Here is a 27,492-nt window from a genome sequence, read left to right as displayed (position 1 = left end):
TGTGAAATTCAACAACAAATTCTATCTTACTTAATACATCTATGCATTTTTAATATAAGAATATTTTCCTTTTTTTATTTTACCAGGACTGAGATTTTTTTTTCAAAATAAAAATAATTATTATGAACCTTTATTAAGCGGCTCACATTTTAATATAAATCACACTAAAAAGTTTTTTTTGTTTTCGTTTTGTTTGTTTTTTAAAAAGCTATTTACACTACAGTGCTGACACATTAAAAAGGGGGAAAAAATGGTATAAATAAGCTCTATGGAAAAGCCTGGAATTGTCAAAAAGAATTCTGGCTTTATCTTACAAAAAATATATATGTTAAATGTCAGCTCTATTCTAAAACCTACAACTCATATTTAAAGACTTTTTTTTTAATGTTATACCTGCAGTGTTTACAGTGCATCTGGCCCTAAGTGCTTTCAAACAGTTTACAGTTACGGACAGGCACTGAGGAATGTTACAAAGCTACATGTACTATTTTATGCTGCAACAGCTGCAAGGGCAGGTCAGGAAAAAAAAAAAAAAAAAAACAGACATCCTGCCTCACAGAATGTAAAGCCTCCCTTACATTGTGTCGTTGTATTTTAAAAGTACTTTAAAAACATATACGCACGCCCACGCGCACGCGCACACTTAACACAAAAAATCATCTTCTGGTTTGCCAGGCAGACTTGGATAAGCTGAGCTCCTCTGTCTCGTGTCGTCCAGGTCCACATGGCCCCCGGGGCACACGGCGTCCTGTAAATATCTGCGGCCGGGCTCGGGGTTCGGGTCAGTCTCAAGTCTCCACCCTGTCAAGTAAGCGTGATCCAGTCTCGCTTTCGCACATTCTGCAGCGCTGGAGGGGGGCGCTGTCTTTTCTGGAAGGTCGGCGGGAAGGGTTTCCTCGGGATTCCGGAGAGATAAATTGGGTTCGTGTGGGGGGCCCAAAACCTCTTGTTTCACGTATTGAGTCTGAAGGCTACTTAAGAATTTGGTTCCTTCGGAGGCGTGGGCGTCCACGGGGTGGGGGGCACCCTCCGTCTGAAGTCCCGTCAGAGGAGACGCGCCATCGGCTGGGGAATCTGTGTCATAGGCAGTTTGGTTTTCCGCCTCCGAGTGGTAGAGCTTGAGCCGCACGTGCCACGCCAAACTGCACACAGCTGAAACCGTCTTAAATTGGTGTATAACATTCCGTGGGATAAAATAAATATCGTTATCATACAACTGAATCCTGGCGTATCGGATGCCTTCCCTTCGCAACTGGTTTAGTTTCGCGTCGTCCACCCACTGGACGCACTAGAAGGAAAAAGAGAGAAAATAAATTCCCTTTTCCAAGATTCAGAACGTTCTTAAAACGTCACCATCCGGCCATCGAGACAGTTACCTGGGAAAGTGGAGGCTCGTGCAAATCTAGCTGCAGCCGTTGAACTACCTCTAAGAAATCGTCCGCGTGAAAACAAATTACGTCTTTGGTTATGCGAGGTTGTTCAACCCTACAGGTGGGGGGGGGAGAAATAACCAAAGTTGCCATTCAGGATTATTAAACATTGTTACTATGTAGATATTTATAAGCAAGTTAAGCAAAACTATTTTTAAAAATACAAAGAGCTGTACAGGTTAGTCCTCGACTTACAACAGTTTGTTTAGTGACTGTTTGAAGTTACAAAGGCACTGAAAAAAGTGACTTATGACCATTTTTCACACTTACACATCCCCATGGTCATGCAATCAAAATTCAGACTACTGGCAACGGGTTCATATTTATGACGGTTGCAGTGTCCTGAGGTCATGGGATCCCCTTTGGAGACCTTCCGACAAGCAAAGTCAATGGGGGAAACCAGATACACGTAATGACCGGGTTACTAACTTATCAACTGCAGTGATGATTCACTTAACAACTGTGGCAAAAAAGGTCATAAAATGGGGCAAAACTCACTTAACACCTGTCTTGCTTAGCAACATAAATTTTGGACTCAACTGTGGTTGTAAGTCAAGGACTACCTGTACAGAATTATGTCTTCAGTGTAATATAAATCACAGCAGTACATAAATTGCACTTGGGGTAAAAAAAACATTTAAAGTGGGACATGAAACCCCACTTAGCGAAGAAGCAGTGGTGGAGCACTATGTTCAGGTGATCTTAATTTATGGGGAATAAAATTAAAAATTAGCAGCTAATACAACTGCAAAGGCACACCTAGATTTGTATGTTTGTTGATCTGTTTAATCTTGGAACTGTAAACATACAGATGGCAAATGTTGGTCCAAATGGAGGAAAGTTAGGCTTTAAGGAATAGGTTACATAACATCACCCAGAATGAATGCCTCATACTGTGTCGGATTTGCAATGCAGATGAGTCTGGTTTATTCTGGCGCACCGTTCCTAAAACATTCAAACATTTGAGGATGGAAGATGAATAGAAGGGGGGGGGGGGGGGAATAATCAGCCAGCAGAAGATCTTGGCATCGGGCTGCACAATCACAGATGGAGTGCCCAGCTGAATGCAGTATGCAAATTGCATCAACCAGTAATGCTGAAAGGCATCACGGACCACTTGCCAATCCTATATTGCAATTCACTGATGTATGATTGGTATAATTTACATTATCTTTTTTTAAAAAATAGCTCTTCTTCTTTGTGCCCAAAATAGGAAGGATTAGAAGAGGATGCTGAAAACATCACTTTAGCAAATGAAAGTTCTTTCATCTATCAGACAAAAACATTGAGAATGAAGCTGAAAAATTTAATATTTAATTCGGTCAACCAGCCAATGAACTATTCTTGCAATCAAGAAAAGGCAACAAGCTATATTGGAAAATGAAACAGGTAAAACAGTTGAAGGATGGCTATTCTAATGAATTCCATCAATGTTTAAAAATAATCAATTTACAACTTTAAAAAATGCAAATAAAATGTCTTCATTAGGGAAAAAAATTGCCTTACAATGTTGATAAGTGCAGTTTGAAGGATTGGAAGGCCATGAATGCTGCAAAGCCACCCAAAAAGCTGTTAAGTTCTATTTCATAGTGACTAAGAGGAAGGAGATATCAGAGAGTGAAATGCAGAAACTACACGGATCAAGAAATCAAGATGACAATGAAGAAATCTTGTGAAATCCCAGAATAAAATTACTGACATTGAGAGATCCACCTCAATAACATGATTTCTATCATTGGTTTCTCATCCCATCATGATGTCCAGTGGTACTATCCATTTGTACATGCTCTTCAAGAGGAAAACATATAGGAACATCGTATTTCCAAAATTATTAAAACTGGAGATTTTCTTCAAGCCAATCAGAAAAAGAAAAGTACTTTTTCTCCTCTTCCCAACTCTCTAATACCCCCCCTCTCTAATACTCTCTCTCCCCCCTCCCTCTGTGTAGGTACGTCTCCGTATATGTTTGTTGGCTTTGCTTTCTTATTGTATTCTGTAACTAAAAGAAAGTTGATTCCGATATGCAATTACTAAAAAATTAAATGTCATACAGCAGTATTGTTTTTGTAACTGTACAAAATGTAAAGTAAGCCTATTGAATATTGTCCCATGTATTGAGTATACTGTGGAAGTAAAGCTCATTTGGTATATTTTTAAATTTAAATTTAACAGACATAAGGAATACATTGCAGTAATCGATGCCAAAGTTCTGCCTCTTGTATTAGGGTTTAGTTTCTGAACAGGACCATCCCTCAATTGTTTCTTAGTGAGGAGAGAACCAAACAGTTCAGCAACAGACTCACAGAAATAAATTCAAGAAATGTTTTACTTTTATACTGAGCTATGAGAAGAGAGTAAAACAGTAAGGATTCACAGGTCAGACAAGCCACTGGCTCAGTAGAGGGCAGCATCTGGCTAGCACAGCCTGAGGTTGGAAGCTATGCTGAGGGAAGAGAAACCTTCAGATTATTCTTACTGCTGTTGGCTAGTTAGGGAAACAGACAGAAGCAGAGTAATATTATCAAGAAAACTACACGGAGAATGGAAAGTCACAAGAACTTGGAGGCTTTACTACTGCTAACTACATAATCCAATTTCAAACCAAAAAATTAAATATTATTGTCCCATTCTTCTATTCTTTAAGTGACAGGCAATTAGCAGTTCTCCAATCAAGATATAATTTTCATTTTTCTAGATAACTGTGTGTGGATTACCCCCATTGATAAATAGGGAAACAAAATGCTGCTGAATGCTGTTTAATATGAAAATTCTTACTAAATGGTATGTCTACTGATAAATATCTAGAAAAAAACTGGGAAAAGGATATTTAATCCAACCACCCAGACTAGTATGTTTGAAGATATCCAGTGAAAAAGATTTCTGGAATCTCTTGGTTTAATTGGTTCCACTATCAACCTGCTCTTATCAATAGGATGTTTCCTTAATCCAAAATTGCTTTGATCTATAATTAAAAATCATTATGTGGGGCCTTTGGTACTCTGACTTTGGTGGTTTTCTTGCAGGCATTTCATTACCCAATTAAGTAACTTTATCATTGCTAGACGGGAATGGGTTTTGCTCTTGTACTGACAGGGCAAGCAACTAGGATATAAAAATAAGAGCAAATTCCACTCCCTATTAGTACTGATGGTGTAACCTAGTTTGGTAATGAAATGTCTGCAAAAAACCCACCAAGCTCAGAGAACACCAAGTAGCCCCCAATTCAACCGTGAGCTATAAATATTCTATCTATAACATCCATGTGCCATATTTTGCACTTTTGAAGGACAGAAAACAAGACTTGATCTTTTTCTGTGGGACACCCCTTCAAAAAATATGCTATCAAAACCCACTTTTGGACAATTTTCTCATTGCTAAACACGTCTAGTATTCTGCAGATATTTTCCTGAACTGACCAGCAATTACATACCATTCTCCACAATGCACTGCCTTTAACACTCCGACAGCAGCTGTAGTCTGCCGTTCAAACCCTTGTCCTATGTGATCTGCGTGTGCTCGCGTCCTGTCTTCAAAAAGCATTTCACGAGGCTCGCTAGTACGAGGTAGGTACTGCAGGTTTTTTATTTCATTGGTAGTTCTGTTTAAGCAAAATAACAGAAAGGGTACGCGTAAGTCACATTTTAAAGATTTTGGCTTCATAGGTTTAATTTCACTCACAGCATAAAATGGGGAAATAACAAGTGGGGAGAGACAGTCCTACAAATAACCCGGTCCCAACACATATATATCACACCCTCTTCCAATTCTTCCATGGAGTAGGAGGGGCTGAGAAAGGGCAATTAGTACAAAGAGCACCAAGTGTGCTCCTATAACTAAAAGTGGATGAGATCCTGGGATTTTCCTTGCCCTAAACCACAACACCTTGATCACTGGACCATACCTGACTCTTTAATTAACATAGCCATAACTGAATATCCCTTTCCATAAAAGAACCTCCACCACATGGTCAAAATATGAGCCCTGAGGCAGAGTTCTCAACACTGAGATAGGTCTGCCTAATGACTAAATAAAAACACTAAGGCTGGAGTCATGGATATGAGCATACCCTGGATCAAACTCTACAAAAATGAGTATTTTACATATGAAATTAAATCACAGAAAGATTTACCCTAAATTTTCACATCATACTTTTGATATATTATTTGTATACTCATTTTTTTATTTTATTTTTTTAAATGATCATCCAATTCCATTTGTAAATCCATTATTTCCATCTCTTTCTTGTAAGTTTCTTTTTTACTATTTGGGGAAAGGGACCCCATCCTTTAGGTTGATGAATTTATCTATTTTATTTAACAATTTCTGAAATAATTGGGCGGGAACCCAAATAAAATCAAACTTGGCATACATGTTGCATGAAAATGTGGCCTGCTTATTTCCTTAAAGGGAATAATTATTAAATACATTTATTTCTTTGGCAAGAAATAGCATATTTAAGAGTAAGAGGTGGGGAAACCAAGCAGGAATATTAACAGTAACAGAATCTTTAATTAGCTATCTGACAATGGATCTCTTTTTGGACATTAGCTGCCGTTTAGAGCAAAATATGCGATAACTGGGAAACCAGTTCTTTAGGGTGTGCCCTCTACACACTGACAATACACAATCACTGCATTGCCAATTGTTAGACAGGAAAGATCAGGTCCACATGTGAAGGTCCCACTAAACTGTTGTATTGCTATAACTTATGCACCAGAATCTTCTCAATTAATGGCAGGTATCTGTTTAGAGTTAGATAAAAGTCAAGGGAATTCAAGGGAGGTTGGACTTAGTCTGCTTGTGGCTACATAGGATTCTAGACTGAGCTCTCTTTTAACTCTACCTCCCAGATTCTGCCACTCCTTCTGCTACACCAATCCTGGAATGGAGTATTAAATATTACTGAATATTAAAGTCAACCAGATATTACAACATACCTTTTCCTTTTGAAAGGCGACTTTGGCATATCTGCCACAGGAATCATCTGTTCTCCTGGACGTACCCACATGATGGGACCATCATCACTGTCCTTCCGACTTTCTAGTTTCAGACTAGAAAGAGTCCCCCATGGTAAAGTACACTAAAATGAAACACTTGCGTTTAAAATCTATGTTATTTTCTGATAGTATTTTAAACTATTTATTTATTTTACAAAGTGAAAAAGTACTGTGCATCCATCTACAACTGATAACATTATTGGCAATTTGATTAATGGAAAGCATTGAAACATTCAATTTGAACTGAGATTGAAACCCAGACAGAAACTTGTACATTCCCAATATTTTGAAATCAAAATGGTGAGCATTGCAAATGTGCCAATTTCTGCAAGAGACAAACTACTACCTACATATTATGAGCTTCGGAAGTTTAAGAAATTAAAGTATAAGCTCTTAAAATATGAATGTAGCATGCAAGTTAACAAAAATATATATATTTATATTCTTAGTTTTAAATAATTTATTTTGACACTCTCATTAGATTAAGAAATAAATTACTGAACTATTGATTTTATTTGAAATAAAGGTTCCAACACATTCTAATTTCCATCTTACTTTTAACAAAGGTGAGTCTTCCAACATATCAAGGAACTCTGGAAAATAATCCCCAACTTCCTCATCAACTGCTCCAACCAAGCTAATTTGTCTCATCGCGCCAGCTCTGTATGTACCATGGGAATATGTTCTTTTTACCTGAACAAAAGCGAATTAAAGTAAAAAAAAGAAATCATCAGTTTACTTATACCCAGCATAATGTGCAAAATTATTTAAATATGTAAAAATATCCTAAATATTTTCTGAAACCCAAGCAGTACTTGGTATTAAATGTTCACAAAACAATCAACATAATTTTAGATAAATTGCTGTCAAATGCAATGTTAAATTACCACATCAATATATGTTTAATGAAAAGATATAATCTTAAATACATTATTGTAAAAATTAAACTTAAACAAAAGTAGCAAATAAGAGCAATCAGATAGTATCAATTTCCGTTTTCAGGTCAGCTAAAGAAAGCAGACAAATATATTCTTAATTTTGAAAAAGGAAAATATTCATATTTCATACACAATATTCTATTTTTATAAAAAATTATTGAGAATAATTGTTTACTTTTTATTACTTTTACTTATTACTTGATGACTTCTCTCTGTCAAGGTATAACTTCAAGAATGCATTTCCATTTTTAAGAGGCAGAAAATGCTTTCTCATCTAAGTTGCTCTCACGTTTTTTTTGCCAACACTGCTTTGAATGATGGAGTCAATCAAGTTGTCATCACGGCTGTACTTTCAAGGTTATTCAGCTGAATAGTCAGCAATCCAGTAATGGTTTTTTAAATTACCAGATGATCTAACGCACACAGAGTTCCTACATTCAACCCACTAAAATAACCGATTGTACAGTTGTCACTAATGCAACAGTGCTAATTTTTACATCTCTCTAGTCAAAGATTCAACTTTCTGGGCTTTAGAATGCTTTTTTTCATGTATATGTGTGTATGGGGGAATTTCAATGTGTGTTATTCCCACAAACAAAATTCAATAAACCCTTCACTAGCAGCCTGGCAGCCAAATACGGTCCTAATCCATTAAGCATACTACTTCCACAGAAACCCCTATAGACAACTTTAATACAGCAATCAAAGTTGGATGCCCTATATTTTTATACACAAACTCATACAATGCATGAGGAAAATTTATGAAGATATTTGGGAGATTAAATCTCTTTATTTTGCATAATTCATATACAGACCCAATTCCACAAACTCTGGGCATCTTACTGATACAAAACCAAAACCACAAGAACACTCAATTAGCACAGTGGACATCATTAAAACAGTCTAATGGACCAGGTCTTAAAGGCTAAGAACCATTTGGTTTAACTTGCTGAGCATTTTAAAGTGTACTGCAAGATAATTGCTCTAAAACTGATTGTGGAAAATAATGTATCCAAATTAAAATTAAAGACATTGGCACTGATTATGTAAGTAATGCAGTAATCACTCTGGTTTTTTTTTAAAACCAGTCAGCATTTTTATAACAATTTTGGTTTAAAATTTTGAGCCAATAAATGTAGTTAAAGCTTATTCTATTATTTCTTAAATTACATTTTACTGCATCCACAAATGACATTAAATACACTCTCAAAAAGCATGCTAGGGGCCAAATGTTTTCACAGTGGTGATTATAAAAACTTTAACATGAATTTATCATATGGTATGGAAAGTTATCACACAAAACACTCAGGTATATTTATAGATGGTAGAAAATGCAATATATTTCAATGCAATATATAATTAATGCCCTATTTTGTCTGTTCTTGCTATACAGTATTATAAGAAAAATGCATGAACTTTTATCAAAACTTGATTTAAATAGTGGAATACTATCTTTTCCTCTCCCTGAACTGTTTTCATTTCCACTGAGCATTGCGATTAATACAGGTAGTCCTCGACTTGCAAGTTCATTTAGTGACTGTTCAAAGTTATAATAGCATTAAAAAAGTGATGCATCACCGCTTTTCACGCGTAGCGATCGCAGCATCTCCATGGTCACGTGATTAAAAATCGGATGCTTGGCAACTGACTCATATTTATGACGGTTGCAGTGTTCCAGAGTCATGTGATCACATCTTGCAATCTTTTGACAAGCAAAGTCAACGGGGAAGCCAGATTCACTCAACAACTAACACTGCAGTGATTCACTTAACAACTGTGGCAAGAGAAGTCGTCAAACAGGGCAAAGTTCACTTAACAAATCTTGCACTTAGCCACAGAAATGTTGGGCTCAATTGTGGTCATAAGTTGAGGACCACCTGTGCCATTTAATTTGTTGCCCTTTGTTTCCATTTTCTTCCCTCCCTGTTTTGTTGTCTTTAGTGTAAAGTTTGAAGTTAAAAGGCTACTGTAAATATGCCATTTCATGCATTGTTGTCATATGCTAAAATGAGGGACCGTTTTGGAATGATTTTCCACAGCTAAGCAATTCTGTTTTCACTTCCTTTTTCTCCTCCCCCTTCTCAACTGAAAGTTCTTCTGAGGCAATATTCTGATGCTTTGTTGCTGGCTCGTCAGGAAGTGGTTAATTGGCTTTTAATTGTCTCATATATTCTGTGTCAATAGACAATAAATAGAACAGAGAAATCTAAAACCGCATAGATAAGTCTCTCTTTCTCTCTCTCTCTCTCTCTCTCTCTCTCTAGAGAGAGAGAGAGAGAGAGAGAATTAAGAATTCTGCTTCTACCACCCTGACTCTCTCTGAGGGAAAGTAATGAAAACAAATGCCATTTAATAAATACAATATCATACAAATGTTTACATTGTGAGAAAATGATTTAGTTAACCTCTTGATAAATTGTAATGTACTTTGTTTGGTTTTCGCTAAATGAAGGGAGTCTAGTTTTTCTAGTTTCCAAGCCATGATCTATGCCCTAGTATTATGTATGAACTAGGCTACAGTGGCTTACTTGGCATGCCAAATTATATCTGATTTCTAAAGCAGAGAAATTTGTCCAATACGTTTCTTCTAAGACTCAAAAGAGACATGTTGCATACGCAGACACACACCTAACTTACAAAGCCTAAATGTAACACAGGTAGTCCTCAATTTGCAACAGTCTGTTTAGTGACCATTCCAAATTACAACGGCACTGTGGGGGAAGTGACATATGACCATTTTTCACTTAGGATGTGATATGCAGCATCCCCATGGTCACGTGATTAAAATTCAGATGTTTGGCAACTGACTCATGTTTATGACAATTGCAGTGTTTTTCCACCTTCTGACAAGCAAAGTCAATGAGGGAAGCCAGATCCACGTAGCAACCGTGTTACTAACTTAGCAACTGCAATGATTCACTTAACAACTGAGGCAAGAAAGGTCGTAAAACTGGGCAAAACTCACTTAACAAATGTCTCATTTATCAACTGAAATTTTGGCCTCAATTGTGGTCATAAGTCAAGGACTACCTGTAGTTCCTTTTCATAACAGCCTTGCAACTCCTTCTGCGAATAAATGCAAACAATTATTTTCAGGAGAGTAACTGGGGAGCCTGATTTGTTATATTGCACTAAACAATTCTTTGGTTTAACAGCAATTACTGAATAGCAGGACTCACACAAAATACGATCTCTCTCAAAATCCTGTTTATCTGCAACCAATATTCCACGATCACACTATCAAAATTCAAAAGCCAAATGGCCATAGGTATTGTTATAGTGTAATTTTGGGTGGGTTTTTACTTTTATTTTTTGAATCCCTCATTAAAAACAAAGAAGGAACTAGAAATGAAAGACCTCTGGGAGATAAAGTACCTTTCCTCATCAGAGACCATATCACCACATTCAGCCATTTTACGGCTTAAATTCATGATTTCAGGATTTCTTGGGACCTTTTGAACACGGATATAGTAGTGTTTTTTTCTTCCAGAGGCCTCCCAAGTTTTATTTCAACGCCAAATCTGGAGGGGGGGGGGGAGAGAGGATTAAGTCTTGTCACATCACCTGATACAATGAGTTGTGACTCCCACTACATCTTTATTTCACATAACTTTTGTCATACACAAATATGTAGCTTTGGATCATTTTTCTCAAATCCAGGAATAAGTATGTTTTGATTCATTTGTTTAAATTGGGTTCTCTCAATTTAGTTTTAGGACTTGGGGCATAGGACTATGTAAAATTATAGTGGCATTAAAAAATTAGGACAGTTTTTTATGCCACTGTATTATTTTTAGCTTCAGCTGAGTACATTCTAAATTAAATTAATTATTCATTAAAAGGTACCATCTCAAAATTTAATAATCTCAAGTTGTTTTATAATGGGTCCATGATATGGTTGGAGAGTGAATCCTGGTGCATCAAGAATGGAGAAGTTCTGCTCTTAAGTCTAGCAGGCATTTTGTTCAGCTCTCTAAATATAGAAAGAGAATGATTACACATGCTGTGACTGAACCTGTTCTATTTTGAGAGCAAGAATGAAATGAACAAGTTTAACAAGCAGCAAATTATATTCTAATACAAACAATGGAACTGAGTGAAATTCTACTTCTCCATGCAAGAGATAAAATTGTGAAATTTGCTATAATGGAATGTGTGGATGACTGGGGAAGGAAGATAATATTTTCTCCTTAGGAAACTATCAGACAAGTGAGCCAGGAGTCCCCATACCTGCTTCTATAAAATAATAAAGGCAGGATAAAAAACTAAATAAATAAAAGGACAGTCAAAAAAAAAGAAACTTATGAAGCCACCAACCACCACCACCCCCGCCAATGGATCAAGCAGTTAAAATTGCTGGCAGGAAGTTTGTATTTTCAGACTTGCAAGATTCTGTCAAGGTGGCCTTACAACAAAATAGAATCAGTTCATGTTTCCTGTCTGGTTTACCTAGGGGGGCAGATGTCAATCTTGCAAGTCTGAAAGTACAAGCTTCCTGGCTGCCACTTTGAGCCGCTTGATCCATTAGGGGAAATCCTTCCTAAGTTTCTTCCTTTGACAGTAAGCAGCTGGGGGCTCCTGCCTCTCTTCTCTGATTATTTCCTAGCCAGCATCTCTCCCACATTTTCCATTACATCTACACAAATATGAATAGAGTTCTCCCTTTGTCATTCAGAAATCCTCCATTCATTAATATAATAAGCAATATATTTTTGCCAAAAGATAAACAGTTTAACAACATTCCTCAAACATACAAAACTTTCATTTAAAAAAAAATCAAACAAGAAATAGAGCACGAATGAATGAAAATGAATTACTCCAATTTGTGAAAAGTGCAACTGGTTTCCCCCCCCGCCCCCGCCCGCCCAAAAAAGTCCCTTAATTCATCCTAGCAGCAATATTCGTTTCATAATATAATTCCTCTGAAAACAAGGAAGAGAGCAACTAACTTGCAAATATTTAAACATGTATTTGATACAAGCCAAAACTGATACAAACTTTTTCACAGGAAGAATACCTAGAAGGCAATATATGTAAATAGATTTCAAAGGAGTTGTTTTGAGCTAGTTCTCCAAAATAAATCACAATGTAGATATTGGCATAAAATTCTACAAAAGTTTTCCACCTTACATAATTCTCCTCACAATTTCTTTAATTATTTTTTTTTCAAACAACACAAAGTATCATAATTCCACAGATGGGCTGGATGTTAACAAAGAGGCTAAGATTCTGACAAAACAGAAAAATCAATACTGGGTGGCCATACATACAAAAAGAGCAGTTATTCTGGTTGGGGTTCTATTCCCTGTGAAGAATGAGATTTGTGATTTCCATATGTTCTGGACATTACACCTCAATATCAAGGTAGCTGCTGTGACTATGAATGCCGTTGTCAACCCCAGCCATTGCTATTACATCCTTTCCTCTAAAATATATATATCTGGGTGTATGATTACATATCCGAGGTCAGCTTTCTACAATAAGTCACTTTCACATGTATGGAATTCTAGAATTCTTCAATCAGCATGGCCATTGCTGAGAATATTCCCAGGTTTGACAAAGCTGGGTAATTCAATGCCCAAATTAAATTACTGTAACATATTCTACATGAAACTCTCCTTAAGGAGTATACAAAAGGAGGATAGAACAAGTTGTGTTCACTCAATAATTTTTATAGCTTGCTAGGGGATGGTTTTCAAGTCCAATTCAAAGTGTTGCATATAACTGATCTGAATCTTAAATTTCCTGGGATAAGAATATTGGAAAGACCATCTATTCCCAAAGAATCTGCCCTGACAGCTGGGGCCATTGAAAAACTGTTCTTTACAAGAAAAGGCAGGCCAGATGGCGACAGTACACTGTTTTTTTCAATGCAGCCCTTCAATCTGACTTGGCCCTGCCTTGATACTTTTGAGATAAGCAGCCAAGAAATTTTTATTTTACAGGCTTTAAACAGCTTAATTGGTTGTTAAACTTGCTTTGTTAATGCCTCTTTCAAATTGCATTTTAAGGTATTTCTTATGTTCGTTGTATTGTATAAACATGTAATTAACTCCTTCTGAAGATGGCATAAATGTTTTTATAATGATAACATCATCATTCCAATTCCATAGTTGGAAAATATTTTAAACCCTTTAATGAATATTTTGACATTGGATTTTGAACTTCATTATTCATCTATGTTCTTTTACTATTTTAGACTACAGATAAGATAAAGATTAAGATTATTGATATTGATCTCTCTCTCTCTCTCTGTGTCTCCCTCCCTCCCTATTCCCCCCATCCCATATACAGCAAAACGTATTAATTACATGTAAAAATCTTGCTCCTAACATTGAATTTTAAACGCTTCAAAACAACGGTGGTCCAAAGGAGAACTCAAAACATCAGCCATACCATACAGCTTCTGCAACATGAAAATAGCTTTATACCACATGCTATTTCAGTTCCATTTTGCTTTAAACGTCTCCACATTCTTTTAATCAAGAGGGACGTTGCTGGATGTTTCTTTATAGGCAAGTGGCAAATACTAATATACGAAAAACTCAATAATTTATTTTTTTTATTACACAGAGTCCACTTGCAGGCATAAAACAAGCATTATTATTATTCTAATTTTGCAATGGAAGGGTTAGATATGTTGCATTTCTTTTCCTTCAGTTACACAGCTACACCTTAAGGTGGGCTCAAGGCTTCACTGGGTCCCGGCATGATAAGCATATACAAGACTGCAGCCACTTCACTTTTGGACAAAATGACTCGTTTTGACCCAAAGGTGCTTTTTCAAGAAGCAACTGGACTTTCTGGTTTTTTCTTTGAAGACGTTTTGCTTCTCATCCAAGAAGCTTCTTTAGATCTGGCTGGATGGTGGGCAGTGGAAGGATTTATACTCCTTCCAGATAAGCTGGTCATTTGCATCCTTGACCAGGACGACTGAGAATTTCCATAGCCACTGACTTGCTTTGATTTTCATTAACCATTTTTAAGAATTGTTCTTTCCCCTACTGTTTCTATTCTATTTTTTGTTTTGTTTTGTTTTTTCAGCCTTAATGGAAACAGAAAGGTCCACAGACATTCAGAATATACAAAACTAGCACCTCCTACTCCAGAGCCAACAAGGAATACAAGGCAGAATTTCCAATTGTGAGCAGGTAGTTCACAGGACCTTTTTATTTGCCTTATCAAAAATAGATATTACTGCTATCATTTTTGTTCTCTACATAACACGGTGTAAAGAGAAAAAGCACTAGTATTTAATACATATTTTTAGAAAGCTGACTGTGTTGTTTAACCAATTTATTTTATTTTTTTTAGAGAAAAGGAGCAACAACAGGCACATTGAATAGGAAGCAAAATGTTTTTTGAAATATGAAAGATAACCTCTTACCTGAGCATGAAAATTGGACATAGTTGTAGTCTCTATATCTTTCTTTCCCAAAATCTCCATTTTCACTGGCGAATTGGGAAAATTAAATGAAAAGTAGTCTAAAAAGTCAGGTAAATAAGTAGCTGCCCCATGAACAATTCCCATTACATAGTAAGCGGTGCAGTTCTCCTTTTCGCTAAAAACCAAGCCCAGAAATTCCTCTGCAAATCTCTCCATCTCCACAGGAGACAAGTGGGAGAGCTCCTTCGTGTAGGCATGAACCACTGAGGCACCTCCGTTAGGCTGGTGCTCCACATGAATGAACTCTTTGAACTCCAGCGCATCCAACCTCTGTAGTTTGTCCTGAACCCGTGGCTCCTTTAACGAGACAAAGGGAAACTCACTGTTGTCCACTCTCTTGGACTCAGAGTCCTTCTTGGGATTCTTATGTTTCTCATTGAAATGATGGTGATGGTGGTGATCCACAATGCCTTTGGCTTCTTGATCCTCAAAATCGGAAAGCAATCCTGAGCAGATGGTCTGAATAGATTTACTGTACATTTTTGGACGCTTCCGTTTTTCACACTCTTTATGTTTCTTTTTCTTTTTCTTCTTTACTTTTTTAATCTGTAGATCGTCTGCATTGCTTTTCACTTTTTCTTTTATGTCTAGAAAGAAAGAAAGGGTTTTGCTTTAATTTATCAAAAACTGGAGCTACATGAAGATGAAAAATATCCCGTGCAATAATATACCAAGTACTGTAAACCGATTTAAGTTGCAAAGTTAATAAAAACATGCTACACATGAATCCTGAAGAACAGCAATATCACTTTTACCTTCAATCATTAATATAGTTAAGCTACCAGGTCAGGATTACAAAAAGATCTGGGATTCCTAGTCAAAGACAAATATTACCCGCAGGGTTCCTGGAATCGGCTGTTTTAAATGGTTGGTTCCCTTCTCCAGAATAGGATCCCCCTGAAGGCAGACAGGACCCAACCCTATTAAGTTGCCATTAAGACTAGGCTGCTGCTTCAGTGAGTCCTTGGACTCTGAGGGATTGTTCTTGTTTTCCTGATGGTGGTGATGGGTGAGGGGAGGGGAGGTGGAGGCAATTGTGAATAAGTTTTTCATCAGCAGTAGGAAATGTTACCATTATATTTGTTCTTTTTTAGCTTATCTCATTACTGTTTCAGAAATCTGTAAGACGCTTGAAGACAGAGTAGCATAATGGATGATTAAATAAATATTCCAATGAGCACTTTACGGCAGGAAAAAGGTAATGGTTTCCGTATCTTTTCGCTACCATCAAATAGTGGTCTGGAGTTTTGCAGGCTAAACCTGAAAACAGTAATATCAGCATGTACCAATTATTGGAGAGAAGCCGCAAAGATGCTTCTCACTTTTTTTGCTGGACCTCAATTGCTTAAATTTTACTAGCTGAAAGGTTTGCAAAAGTTACACCATCTACTTCCTGTAACAGTGAGACTGCTGTCAGAGGAGAAGTTTCTTCTGGAAACTCTTGACACAGATTCCTTGGGTAGGTTGTTGTGTTTGCCTTTATGCAGACACAATGGGAGAGAATCCTTCTTTTATTGATCATGGTGTTATGAGATGTATGAAGGAGATGGGAGAAAGTGGAAAATCAGAAAAGCCAATCAATGGTGACCAAGCAATACAGAAAACATGCTGCCACGTAGTGGTCATCTGGATTTTTGCAGTCCTGGGGGAATGGAGCATGTCCTGGGAACAAATTTTGATGGCAGAATTGGTACAGGTAGTCCTTGACTTACAACTGTAACTGAGCCCAAAATTTCTGTTGCTAAGTGGAGACAGTTGTTAAATGAGTTTTGCCCCATTTTGCAGTTGTTAAGTTAGTAACATGTGAAGTGAATCTGGCTTCCCTATTGACTTTGCTTGTCAGAAGGTCTCAAAAGGGCATCACATGATGCTGGGACACTGCAACCGTATCCTAGCATCATGTGAGTCAGTTGCCAAGGGCCTGGATTTTTGATCACATGACCATGAGGGGATGCTGTGATGGTAAGTGTAAAAAACGGTCATGTCACTTCTTTCAATGCCCTTGTGTCTTTGAATCATCACTAAACGGATGATTTTAAGCCAAGTATTGTTTGCATAAGGACATATCAGAGGAGACTGCAACCTGGCTGCTGCAGGATAAGAAAGTCAGAGGCAGTTAGTTGCCCTCCTGTCTTTCAAGTGACAGCCCACACAAGGAAGTCAAGGGTTCAGCAAAGGTGGACTCTACAGCCTCAAAGTTCTGCCTTCTATTGCCAGGCCAACCTGTGAGAAAACAGCTGCTATATGGACTTAACCCTGAATAAAAGCACAATCCTGGCATGCATTAGAACTGCCAATTATCTACCAAGTTATGAAAGATGTTGTAAGATATTGGCTTTGGAAACCCTAAATGACTTATGGCCTAAGGGATTGCCTTTCCTGCTGCGAACCAGCCCTGTATTTAGATCACAAGTGAGCAGCTTCAAAAGACGCTTCCATCATTGGCAGAAGCTCAGTTGCCTGGTGAACTGGAGAAAGGGCTTGTTCTCCTAAGTAGCTCTCAGGCTACTGGAGGTTTTTCCAAATAGGCTCATTTGGCTCCTTCTGTCCCAATATTTCAACCGTATCAAGTTTTTAACTGTTAACTTATTTTCATTGCAATTATTGTAATGCTTTCAATTTTTCATTTCAGTGCATTTAAGATTTTTTTCTATTGTTGTTGTAAGCTGTCTTACATGCTTATATCAGCTGGGTATAAATGTACACACATACAGAATGAAAAACATGTAAGACTAATTTTTCAAATAAGATGGACTCAGTCAAGGTTTTAGGGGGTTAAAACCAACACTAATTAAACCCTTCTATCCAGATTAGCAATGTTTTACCAGATTTTGGCTTGATGAACAAATACTTGTGGATTTTGGCTTGGTGGACTGGTCTGATGTTTGGATAAAACCTACATATAACAGAGTCTTTTGTAAATCATAGGAGTTTGGACCATTTATATTATTATATTACCGTCACTGATTTTCAATTTAATAGTTTTCAACTTTCAGTTTGGAAGTAAGATGATGGTGCCTTGTTTTGTTGCGGCTGTGGCTGCATTGGCTCTTAGCTCTAATATGACTACATATTTAACAGTAGTCATCCCTTCCTTGCCATCCTAAAGGATTAACTGCATTTTAAGTTTGGATATATTATCTTCAATTTGGCCATTAACCATGAAAAATAATCTTTATACACATGTTGAGCTTTCCGGGGTGAATATCTGCAGCTTAATTGTTAGGTTATCTTTTGCAAAGCATTTTTCATGGCAGTAAAGTATGAATTCATCAATGTAGTATGGCAGAATAAAAGATTCCCACAAATTTCATCCCCAATAATTTCCAATTTCAGATTAATTCTGAAATTAATCTCCAAAGCACAATCTAGGCCACCATATAACAACAACTGAAAACCAATTTAACAGGCAATCCAAAATAATACTGTGGTCACTGTTACAGAAACCCAACAGAAGAGGAAAAGAAAAAAAAACATATATAACCCATTTTAGAAACATTTTGTTTCATGTAAGAATGCGATCCTAGAAAGGTGCCACAAATTCACATTTCAGACAATTATTATGCACTTGCCTTTAATTCGCACATAATTGTTTTGGTATTCAAATTACTGTTTGTAAGTAAAAGCTTTCAGACCTGTAACTAGATAAACATGATACTCTTTGTCTTAAGTACAAACCTGAAATGAAAACCACAAGTCATACGGCCTCCTATCAAAAGAAACTAGAACAAATCAGAATTAAAAATATTTAAGAGCATACTCATTTAAAAAAATCTTCTTTCATGTATGTACTATCATCATGTGTGGACAATATTGTGCTCACCTTTCTGAAATAATTTCATTTCTCCATTCTCTTTTTTTATTTCAGACATTAATCTGTGCTTCTTTTTTTCTTTCTGCTTTTCCTTGTCTCGTTCTGTGTTTTTCTCTCTGATTATTTCATCTGAAAAGGAAGTATGTTCATATTCAATAAAGATAAGAAAGTTTTAAAAAGAATTTACCCACAATTGACACAATTATTCATTTGCAGTGACTGGGGGATGGACTACAGTTTTAAGCAGCAGAACCGAAATAGGTCTTAGATTAGCACAACTTCCAAAATCAATAATTGAATGCCTTTCTTCTCACTCTAGAGTGTTTGACACTCAGATTATTGTTAAACAGTATATGAATACAAAGATATAATTAACCAGACCACACTTCAGAAATAAACTGACAACCAGGATTCATCATAGCCATCTAGTTTTGTTCCTAATGTTTCCAAAGATAAGCAAAAATATTATAGGTCTCTCTTACATGTACCAGTATTTAGGTTTTTTTTTAATAATCTACAGAGTGTTATTCTTAAAACCACAATTTAATTTCACAAAATGCAACTGCAGTGACAAGAAATGGAAATTACATTAACATACCACTTTTAAAACGCAAAGTGCTCACAATCTTCAGCATGCTACCTCAACCAAAGTGCCTGACCAATATATGTTCCAATTTACAGCAGGTAAATTAGGTTTGAGAATAACTTTCCAAGCCTATACCCTGAATGCAAAAATATGTGAGTTCCATATCCTTGTCATTATATCTGTAGAGATTCTCAATCACCCAGGTCATGGTTGTCCCAAAGGTGCTTTTCCAAAAGGCAACCAGACTTTAATTTTTTTCCTTGAAAATATTTTGCTTCTCATCCAACAAGCTTCTTCAGTTCTGAACTGAAGAAGCTCTTAGATGAGAAATGAAATGCTTTCAAAGAAAAGAACCAAGAAAGTCCAGTTGTCTTTTGAAAAGCACCTTATATATTGTCATTATATATTATATATTGTTATTATATATTTCCCCTTCCTCATTATTTTGAAATATTGGTTCAATAATCCCTTTTGTTTCAAAAAGCCAAACAAACACTGAGGTTTGGGAGATTCCTAATAATATCCTGAGGAAAAAAAATGAGGGGAAAAAATCTACTTTATATCTCTTCCACTAATTAAGTCTGCTTATCCCCTTGACAGAAGAGAAGTTGCTGTTTGGCAAAGGTCAGTATTTCATAAATCTGTCCAACTGCAATCCAACCAAGAACGCTTGAAAACTGTCCAATTCAGAATCCTGATGGGGAAAACAGCTTAATCTAGAAGTTTCAAAACTGGATCAACTAGTTAATACACCCCCTTATAATAGCTCCTTTTCCTTAAAAGGAGCACTTATTTGTGTTTTGTAATATTATTCTCTTCAAGCTTTTAATCAAGTTGGCAAGACCTTCCTTTAAGTTTTATTGGTATTCAAAAAAGAGGCCAATAGCTAATAGTGAATCATATGGAGTCATCTACAAACATCGACAAATACATAAATAAATAGCACTCTACTCTCAGTAGCAACTTTCAAAAAAATAAATTTACTAAGTAAATTGACATTCTCCACTTCTTAAGGATCACTTGAGAGCCTTTTAGTCCACTCTTGCATAGAAAAATGTAATAATTCTTAACCTTTCAGTTTAAGAGATAAAAAATACAAACTTTTAAAAGTTATACAACTTCTATGACCAATATATTTCAAATTCCTGTTGTAAAAGACCATACAGTAATATTCCAATACTCTGAATTAAGAAATACTACTGTAATAGCTAATTAATCCCTAAAATAATAACACACATAAAAATGACAGAATAATCTGCTGAAGCTATAAAATGATGAGCCTTTTGAAGTTTTATTAGTAATCTTGATGAAATTTTAATCTTTAGATTGATTTTTTTTCCAATTAATCATATATTTTAATCTTTTTACAACCTTGATCACCTATAGTATGGGTGTTATGTTATATTGGTTTTCTGTTAGCAAGCAAATACTTTTTGCACAAACTTCCAAGAGGATCCCACACCAGACTATAAAAGAAGCCACTGAGATCTAGGGCAGCTTGTGAAGTTGAAGCATTGTCAAAAGGCATATGAAATTACTGCATCAAGAGTTCTAATCATAGGGCATTAGATCAGCCACTGTCACAACAATTCTTCCTCTGTCCAAGGCAATCTACTGCTAGCCAAACACATTTAATTCACTTTCAAATACTTCAAATACATAGATTTTATAAGCCTATTCTGAACTCAGAAAAGTCTACAGCCTTTGAAGAAATACCTAAGCCATCTAGGTATTTATTAAAATGTTAACTTGTACTCTTTTCCAAAAATTGCTACAGGACAAAGTATGATCAACATTGTATCCTTATGTTATTTCTTATGTGCTACTTTTGACTTTAATGATTGCTTACTGTTTTAAACTGGATGAGTAAACAAAAGAAAAATCAGCACCTTCCTGCATGTCCCAGTTCCCCTTGCACATGCTGAACTTCAAATGTTCAGAGTCAAACACTGAACAACTGATGATTTCAAGAGTAAAATAGGATATATTGTTATATTTCTTTTGCCTTGAGGGCTGCAGCATTCTATGAGTCCCACAGATCTATAGCAAAGCTGAACTTCAACTTCAATCACAACTGTTTGACTAAAACTTCTGGAAGTCTTAAAGCAGTGACTATATATGAACATTTTAAATAATGTAAAATTTTAGCCACAATAAATGCATAAGTGTTTATTTACATTCAATGAAAGAAATACATTTGTAATTTAAATTTTCTAAATTCTCATACTGTTGTATATAAAATTAAACTATTTTATGTATCCTTTGTTTTGAAATGATGTAGTTTCCTCTTAGCCATAATAGTAAGTATTCCCTGAAATCTAATGTTATTTAGACTGCTGCATAATAGCATCTGCTTTCCATATAACTTCAACTGCTTTTTTTTCAAAATGCAAAGTCCTGTATGACAATCATCTTACATGTGACAAGAATTTCTACCCAACTAGTTAAGCATGTAAAGGTAAAAAACTGAGATTTGTCTCAGGAAAATAAAATGTAAAATATAATAAAATAGGCCACAACCTTCTACAAATGTCTCAGGTATTGAATGTATTCTTAGGAAAATATAGCAGGACTCTACATTTGCTTCCTAAAGCATCTATTACAAGATGCTTCTTTTCTTTTGTCGGATGCTAGACATTTAAAGACAAATATATCCTCACATTAAGTATTTGAGATAGCAATGGTGAAACTGTAGTTTCAGACAAGTCACTGTGGGAAAATAGTTCAGAGACAAAAAAAAAGTCATGGCCATCCAACAAGCATAAAAACATATCAGAACTTAATCTTCTCATTTTCCATCGGCACAAAAATTCTTAAAAATTCAATTGAATGTCCTTGTTGCATTTCTGATTCCTCTGCCTTCTTTTAGATTAGTATGTTAAAGTAACAGCATATATTTTGGAGGAAGTAGTAGCAAGATATTATCGGATTAGGAGGAACTGAAAGATCTTTTTAAAAGAGTAGTAATCCAAGCAAAGCCAATGAATTTCAAGTACTGTTATGAGCTTAGAATAATGGGTTGCATTTACTGGACACATGGCATCCTTCAAGGCCTGTTATTCATGCTACCCTGAAAAGAAACTTTCCCGCTTTTCAATAAGACACTGGTTTTAATTCTTGTTATTAGTTTTGATATTTTACTGCTTGGATTAATTGGTATTTAGATTGATATAAGATACCACAGGCTAAGCTTGCTGGGAACATCCTGGCACATCAATATGTCAGGTAAATAAACAGAGACATGTTTAAAAATCTCAAAACTTTCTCTATGGTTTGTTCTTAAGTATAGTACATACAAAATTGGCAAACGTTGATAGAAACATCAATGACAACAATACTTTAAAATAATCAACTTTCTCATAATGTGAAAGGAAATGCTACTTTACTTTAAGTGGTCACCTTGGCCATACCCTTATTACTAAGAAACTATCAATCTTTCTAATAAACCTAAGTGCATGTTAATATGTAATCTAGCATGTTGTGGCCTATAGTCATCTATCCATACAGCATTCATAAGTTCTCAATAGGTAACACAGTATCAGAACAAGTGATCCACACCCCAGCTAGAAAATAGAATACTTCAATTCTATTCAATCTGTTCTTTGTTTTCCTGTGGTCGTGTGTCAGGGTGAGAAGGACAAATGTAAACAGCTTACTTGGGAAGCATCAGCTCAAGCAATGGGTCTTTAGATGAACTGATTAGCAAGGCCAGCCAGGCACTTGGGGGGCTGTAGACTAGAGTGCTCAATCAAGATTTAATACCTGTATCTCCACAGAGCTGAAACTCTACACAGCTGTGGTACTATCTCTCCTATATGGATGCCGAATTCTGGACTCTGTACTGAAGGTACATCAAACAGCTGGAGAAATTTCACAAGGACCCTCTCTGATCCATCCTAGGCATTCACTGTCAGGATCGTATCTCCAATATGGGGATCACCAGCATTCAGCCTTTGGTTATCAGAGCTCAGAAGAAATGAGTGGATGGATGTATCATGAAAATGGTTGACTGCCTTATGACTTTCTACCGTAGTTGCTCTCTGGTAGTACTAGAGCGACCTTGAGGCTGGCCATGCAAGCACTACAAAGATGCTGTGAGAGAAACCCTACACACTGTAAAATCCAGCCAAGGAAACTAGAAGTTGCAGCTGTTGAAAACACACACTCATTGGTGAGCCCTATGCTATGAAGGCAGGCCCTGCCAAAAACTGACAGATACTGAGAAGGCCAAGAAGTTTTACCATTACATTATTTTTCAGTTTACCTAAAAGAAAACTTAGTCATGTCATACGGCTGTGATATTCCTTTAAATTGCTCCAGTGATTGTTTCAAAGCAATGTCCCCTCTTACCTCCTGTTCTTGCAAGCTTTGCAAACACTGACTTGTTAAAATTAAAACTTCCAAACAGCCTTGAACATTACTAGATGCAAAACAACAGTAATGATTTAAAAAGCCAGCAGATTTGTTGTATTCAGATTAGATTTCTATAAGCCTAAAAATATTAATAGCACTCTGGAAAGGTTAGAGAAGTGTTTTTACTTTTGAAAAGTACATTTCATTTCTAACTCCAACTTGATTTCATGAGTATATAGTTTTACTGAGCCAAACCAGATGCAATAGGAGAACCATATGTTTCTTCCCCATATCTGTTTATTTCACCAATAAAGCAGCATTCACTATTTTCTTGAAAGAAACATATGGGAAGGTAAAACCTTCCTCACATTATTTTGCTGTTTTTTAAAGCATTTTTCCCCTGAAGGAAATTTTACCTTTCCATCCTTTCTACTATAAATCTGGGTTTTTTAAAAAGGCATTAAGAGCAGGATGAATAATGGATAATTCACGTTGATAAACAATCTTAGGTAAACTATACTACCATACAAATATAGTGTACATGATTACTAGTCAACACTTATTTATTTCATTCTATATTAAATGTTTCACTGATAAATACCATGATGTTTTAATAAGTTATCCTTAGGATACTCTTTGGCAAAAGCATCTAATTTGATTACTCCTTGCCAAGTCATATTGAAAAGTTATAAGAAATATTTGGATGGAAATTCAAAAGTTTAAGTACAGAATTTCAAGACGTCCTAACATGTTAAAAATTACCACCAATTTCTCTATTCCAGCTAAAATGGCTGCCATTAACATCCTGACTTAAACCTGCATAAACCAGTTGGCATCAACTTAAAACAAGGTTCAATTCATTTTCTGTTCAACAATAATTGATTGAGTATAAGGATCCACATGACATTCTTGGAACTTTTGCCACTTAAAAAGAAAAGAGCACGCATATTATTTAAGATTACATTACAGGGCCCATTTTTATAGTTTTTTTTTAAACTTTCAAACCTCATCAAGTTCAAAAGTATCAAATCTTGTTTCTTTTCATCTGAGGTTGATGCAATGTTCAGTTGGATTGCCCAAATTCCTTAAGCTGCGGTGGTAACGAAAAAGGTTTCTCAGTTGCATCCATACTGAAGGTAAATTTGTAGCAGCTCTTCAAGCTAACCCCAGCTAGCTTCAGACTTATTTAATAACAAAGACCTGCATATTCAGTAGATCTTACTTCTGAATAAAAAAGCGAAAATTTAAGGCTTTTACATCCTCTCTCATACAGCTAAATCCTCACATCAGACAGCACCGAACTTAAGTTCACTCTTCCCAGCTTCTATAGAAACGCCCCCTTTAGAATGTCAAAACCACTGTGGACTCCAATAGCAAATAATCACTTTTTAAAAACCTGATGTTGCTAAACTATCTTATATCAAGAAATACAAGTCGCTCCTTTCTTGATCACCAGAAATAGTATTTTAAACCCAAAAGCATCCAGTGCACAATTAGGGGACACGGCTGTCCATATGCTTCCAAATTCCAAAAATGCTTTCCCCCCCAAAAAAGGCAACTGGACTTGAAGGGGGGGGGATGAAACTTTCAATTTTGGCCTTTACCAATCAGACAGGTTTGTCGTTCTAGAAATGGTTAATCTATGCTACAATGCAAAAGTCAAAAGTTTAGGTTTGATATTATTACCTTATTCTACTGCACCCAAGGGAGTCTGAAGTCAAGGCTTTTCTTTCTTTTTCCCCTTTGCCCTACACTTTCCCCCTTCCCTTATTTTCCTATTTCCTTTTGTGCTTTTGTATTTTATATTATAAACTGATATTTTTTTTTAAAAAAAAAAAGGCCATTGGACTTTCTGGGTTTCTTCTTTGCAAACATTTCGGCTTGTTATCCCAGACCTTTCTTCGGATCCCAATATGCAAGGATACCTTTGGGACAATCCACGACCTGGATGATGGGAGACTCTCGGTAGGCACATATGCTTTTCCACACCGTGCTCTTCATATTTATTTATTCGGTCAATTTGCTGGCCACTTATCTCGCCCTGGGACTCCCCAGGCAGAAAGGGGGGGCAGAGGTTACCCCAGATCTGGACGTGTCAACCCTCAATGGGCCTTTCCCACCCACCTATATTGGGGCTGCTGCCAGGCAAGGCAGCTCTCACGCCCCCGTCGGCCTCCTCCGCCTGGCTTTGCAATGGGAGACACTGGCAGCCCCAACCATCACCACCATCCCCCCCGCAAGTGGCCCAATAGGAAAACGGGGTGCAGGCCAGCCCCCCAACCCCCAATCTCTTCCTTGCCCGCCCCACTTTTGTCCTCATCCTCCTCTTCCCCCCCCCCATCCCCAGAGGGGAAGGCCATTTTCCAGCCACGCCACCCCTTTTTATGGGTCCGGGAGGGGGGTGTTTCCTCACCGCCCGGGCGATGGTGATGCCGATGGTAGTGCTGTTGTTGGAGGAGCATCTTCAGGTCGCCGTTCTCTTCCCGGCCGCTTCCCTGAGGAGCCGCCGCCGTCATCGCCGTCCCGGGCAGGGTTTTCCGCCTCTCCTTCTCGCGCTTCTCCTTGGGCTTCTTGCTCTTGGCCCCGCTGGGGCCCTCCACGCCGGCCAGGCAGAGGGAAAGAGGAGGCGGAGGCGGCGGAAGAAGCAACTTGGGGGGCAGCTGAGGCTGGAAGACGAAGGAACCCCCGCCGCCGCCGGTCGGGCCGCTTCCACCGCCAGAGGAGAAGGCGGCCAGGCTCCACACGGCGGGGCCTGCCGGGGAAGACGCCACGGGGATGTGAGGCGGAGGCTGCCTGTGGCCCTCGCCATTGAGACGCTTGGCCTCCTTGAAGCCGCGCTCGTCCCCCTTCAGGCGCTTGGCGGCCGGCGGCTGGAGCCCGCGCGGGGAGACGCCGCGGGCGTCGACGGCCAGAGCCGAGGGAGGAGGCAGCGGCGGAGGCGGTAGAGGCGCCACCGTCGCCCCTCGCAAGGGACTGGGCAGCTCCGCCATTTTGCGATCTGCTTCTATTTACCTCACAGCGCCCGTCGCTGGGGAGAGAGAGAGAGAGCGAGAGAGAGACGGGAGGGGCGGGGAAACGAAGGGGGGTGGGCCCAGCGTTTCAAGCGCCACTTTCGGCGGCCAATAGGAAGGCGGCGCGCCTCGGAGAGACGCCCGGCGCCGCCAATGTCAGAGGGGCGCGCGAGGGCGGGAAGGGAGTGAAAAGGAGGGAGGGAGGGAGAGAAGAAGTGGTTGTTCGCTGAAGCGATTTCTGTGAGGGGAAAGCATGAGGCGGGAAAGGTGGGCGAGGCTCGGTTTGCGCTTGCCGGCAGGACGCGAGGAAGCCGGAGCTGAGGGGAAAGTTGCCGAGGGTTTCTCCTCCCGTCCCCGCCAAAGATCCCCCAGCAGGAGAAGATTCCCTCCTCAGAGCCCCGCCGGAGGGGCCCCGATGCCCAACCGTCCGCGGCCGCCATCTTGAAGAGGCGCCTGGGCGATGATGGTGCCTCAGCCGCGGGAGGAGCGGCGGGGGCGGCGGCGGCCCGCCCCGGAAAAGCCCGGAGAGCGCGGTGAAGGGCCTCTCCGCAGTCCTCTGAGGCCGGCTTGCGGGGAGGAATCTGGGCGGAAGAGGGGTGAGGGAAAAGGCCAGGGTTCATTGGGCCGTTTGAAGGCCGGCTCCGTCGGCAAAGCGCGTAAACTCTTTTCCGCTTTGCAAAGGTGGGGAAAATATATACCGCGTCGCTGGGCCCGGTTTTGCTTTCGGCCGTCGTCGTGTGAATGGAAGAAAGGTTGACATATAAAGGCCCGGGGAGCGCGGACCCGGAGTAAAAGTTACCTTGGGCGAATGTAGTGCGTGTGTGTTTTTTGAAGGAAAGCGTTAAGTGAACGTGAGAGCAAGAAGACGCGCTTGCTTCGGTCGGTCTTTGGAAAGAAAGGGCGTCGCTAGCCGAGG

At 38.2% G+C, this 27,492-nt stretch overlaps 1 protein-coding gene across 1 annotated transcript; it reads right to left on the bottom strand.

The window, feature by feature from the left end:
* Positions 1–368: 368 nt before the first annotated feature.
* RSBN1L (round spermatid basic protein 1 like) lies at positions 369–27,492 on the bottom strand. Its single transcript, XM_026677165.2, has 8 exons — positions 25,979–27,492; positions 18,636–18,755; positions 14,753–15,399; positions 6,983–7,120; positions 6,368–6,510; positions 4,861–5,028; positions 1,377–1,485; positions 369–1,288 (listed from the first exon to the last, which is right to left on the bottom strand). The coding sequence occupies exons 1-8, from the start codon at positions 26,553–26,555 to the stop codon at positions 644–646; spliced, it is 2,547 nt and encodes an 848-aa protein (XP_026532950.2). The 5' UTR covers positions 26,556–27,492; the 3' UTR covers positions 369–643.

Source organism: Notechis scutatus, chromosome 6 (assembly GCF_049901735.1).
Source record: "Notechis scutatus isolate UNSWTSFEM ecotype Mainland chromosome 6, rNotScu1.2, whole genome shotgun sequence".
In the NCBI taxonomy this organism is placed as follows: Eukaryota; Metazoa; Chordata; class Lepidosauria; order Squamata; family Elapidae; genus Notechis; species Notechis scutatus.
Note: the sequence above shows the minus strand (reverse complement) of the source record. Positions and strands in the feature narration are given on the sequence as shown.

What these genes read in the sequence shown, in the direction of transcription:
- RSBN1L (XM_026677165.2), bottom strand. Translation starts at nt 26,555, where the DNA reads ATGGCGGAGCTGCCCAGTCCCTTGCGAGGGGCGACGGTGGCGCCTCTA. An exon ending in GCAGTGCATTGTGGAGAATG is followed by an intron (nt 1,486 to 4,860) that starts GTATGTAATTGC and finishes CCCCACCTGTAG; the next exon opens with GGTTGAACAACCTCGCATAA. An exon ending in ACGAGCCTCCACTTTCCCAG is followed by an intron (nt 1,289 to 1,376) that starts GTAACTGTCTCG and finishes TTTTCCTTCTAG; the next exon opens with TGCGTCCAGTGGGTGGACGA.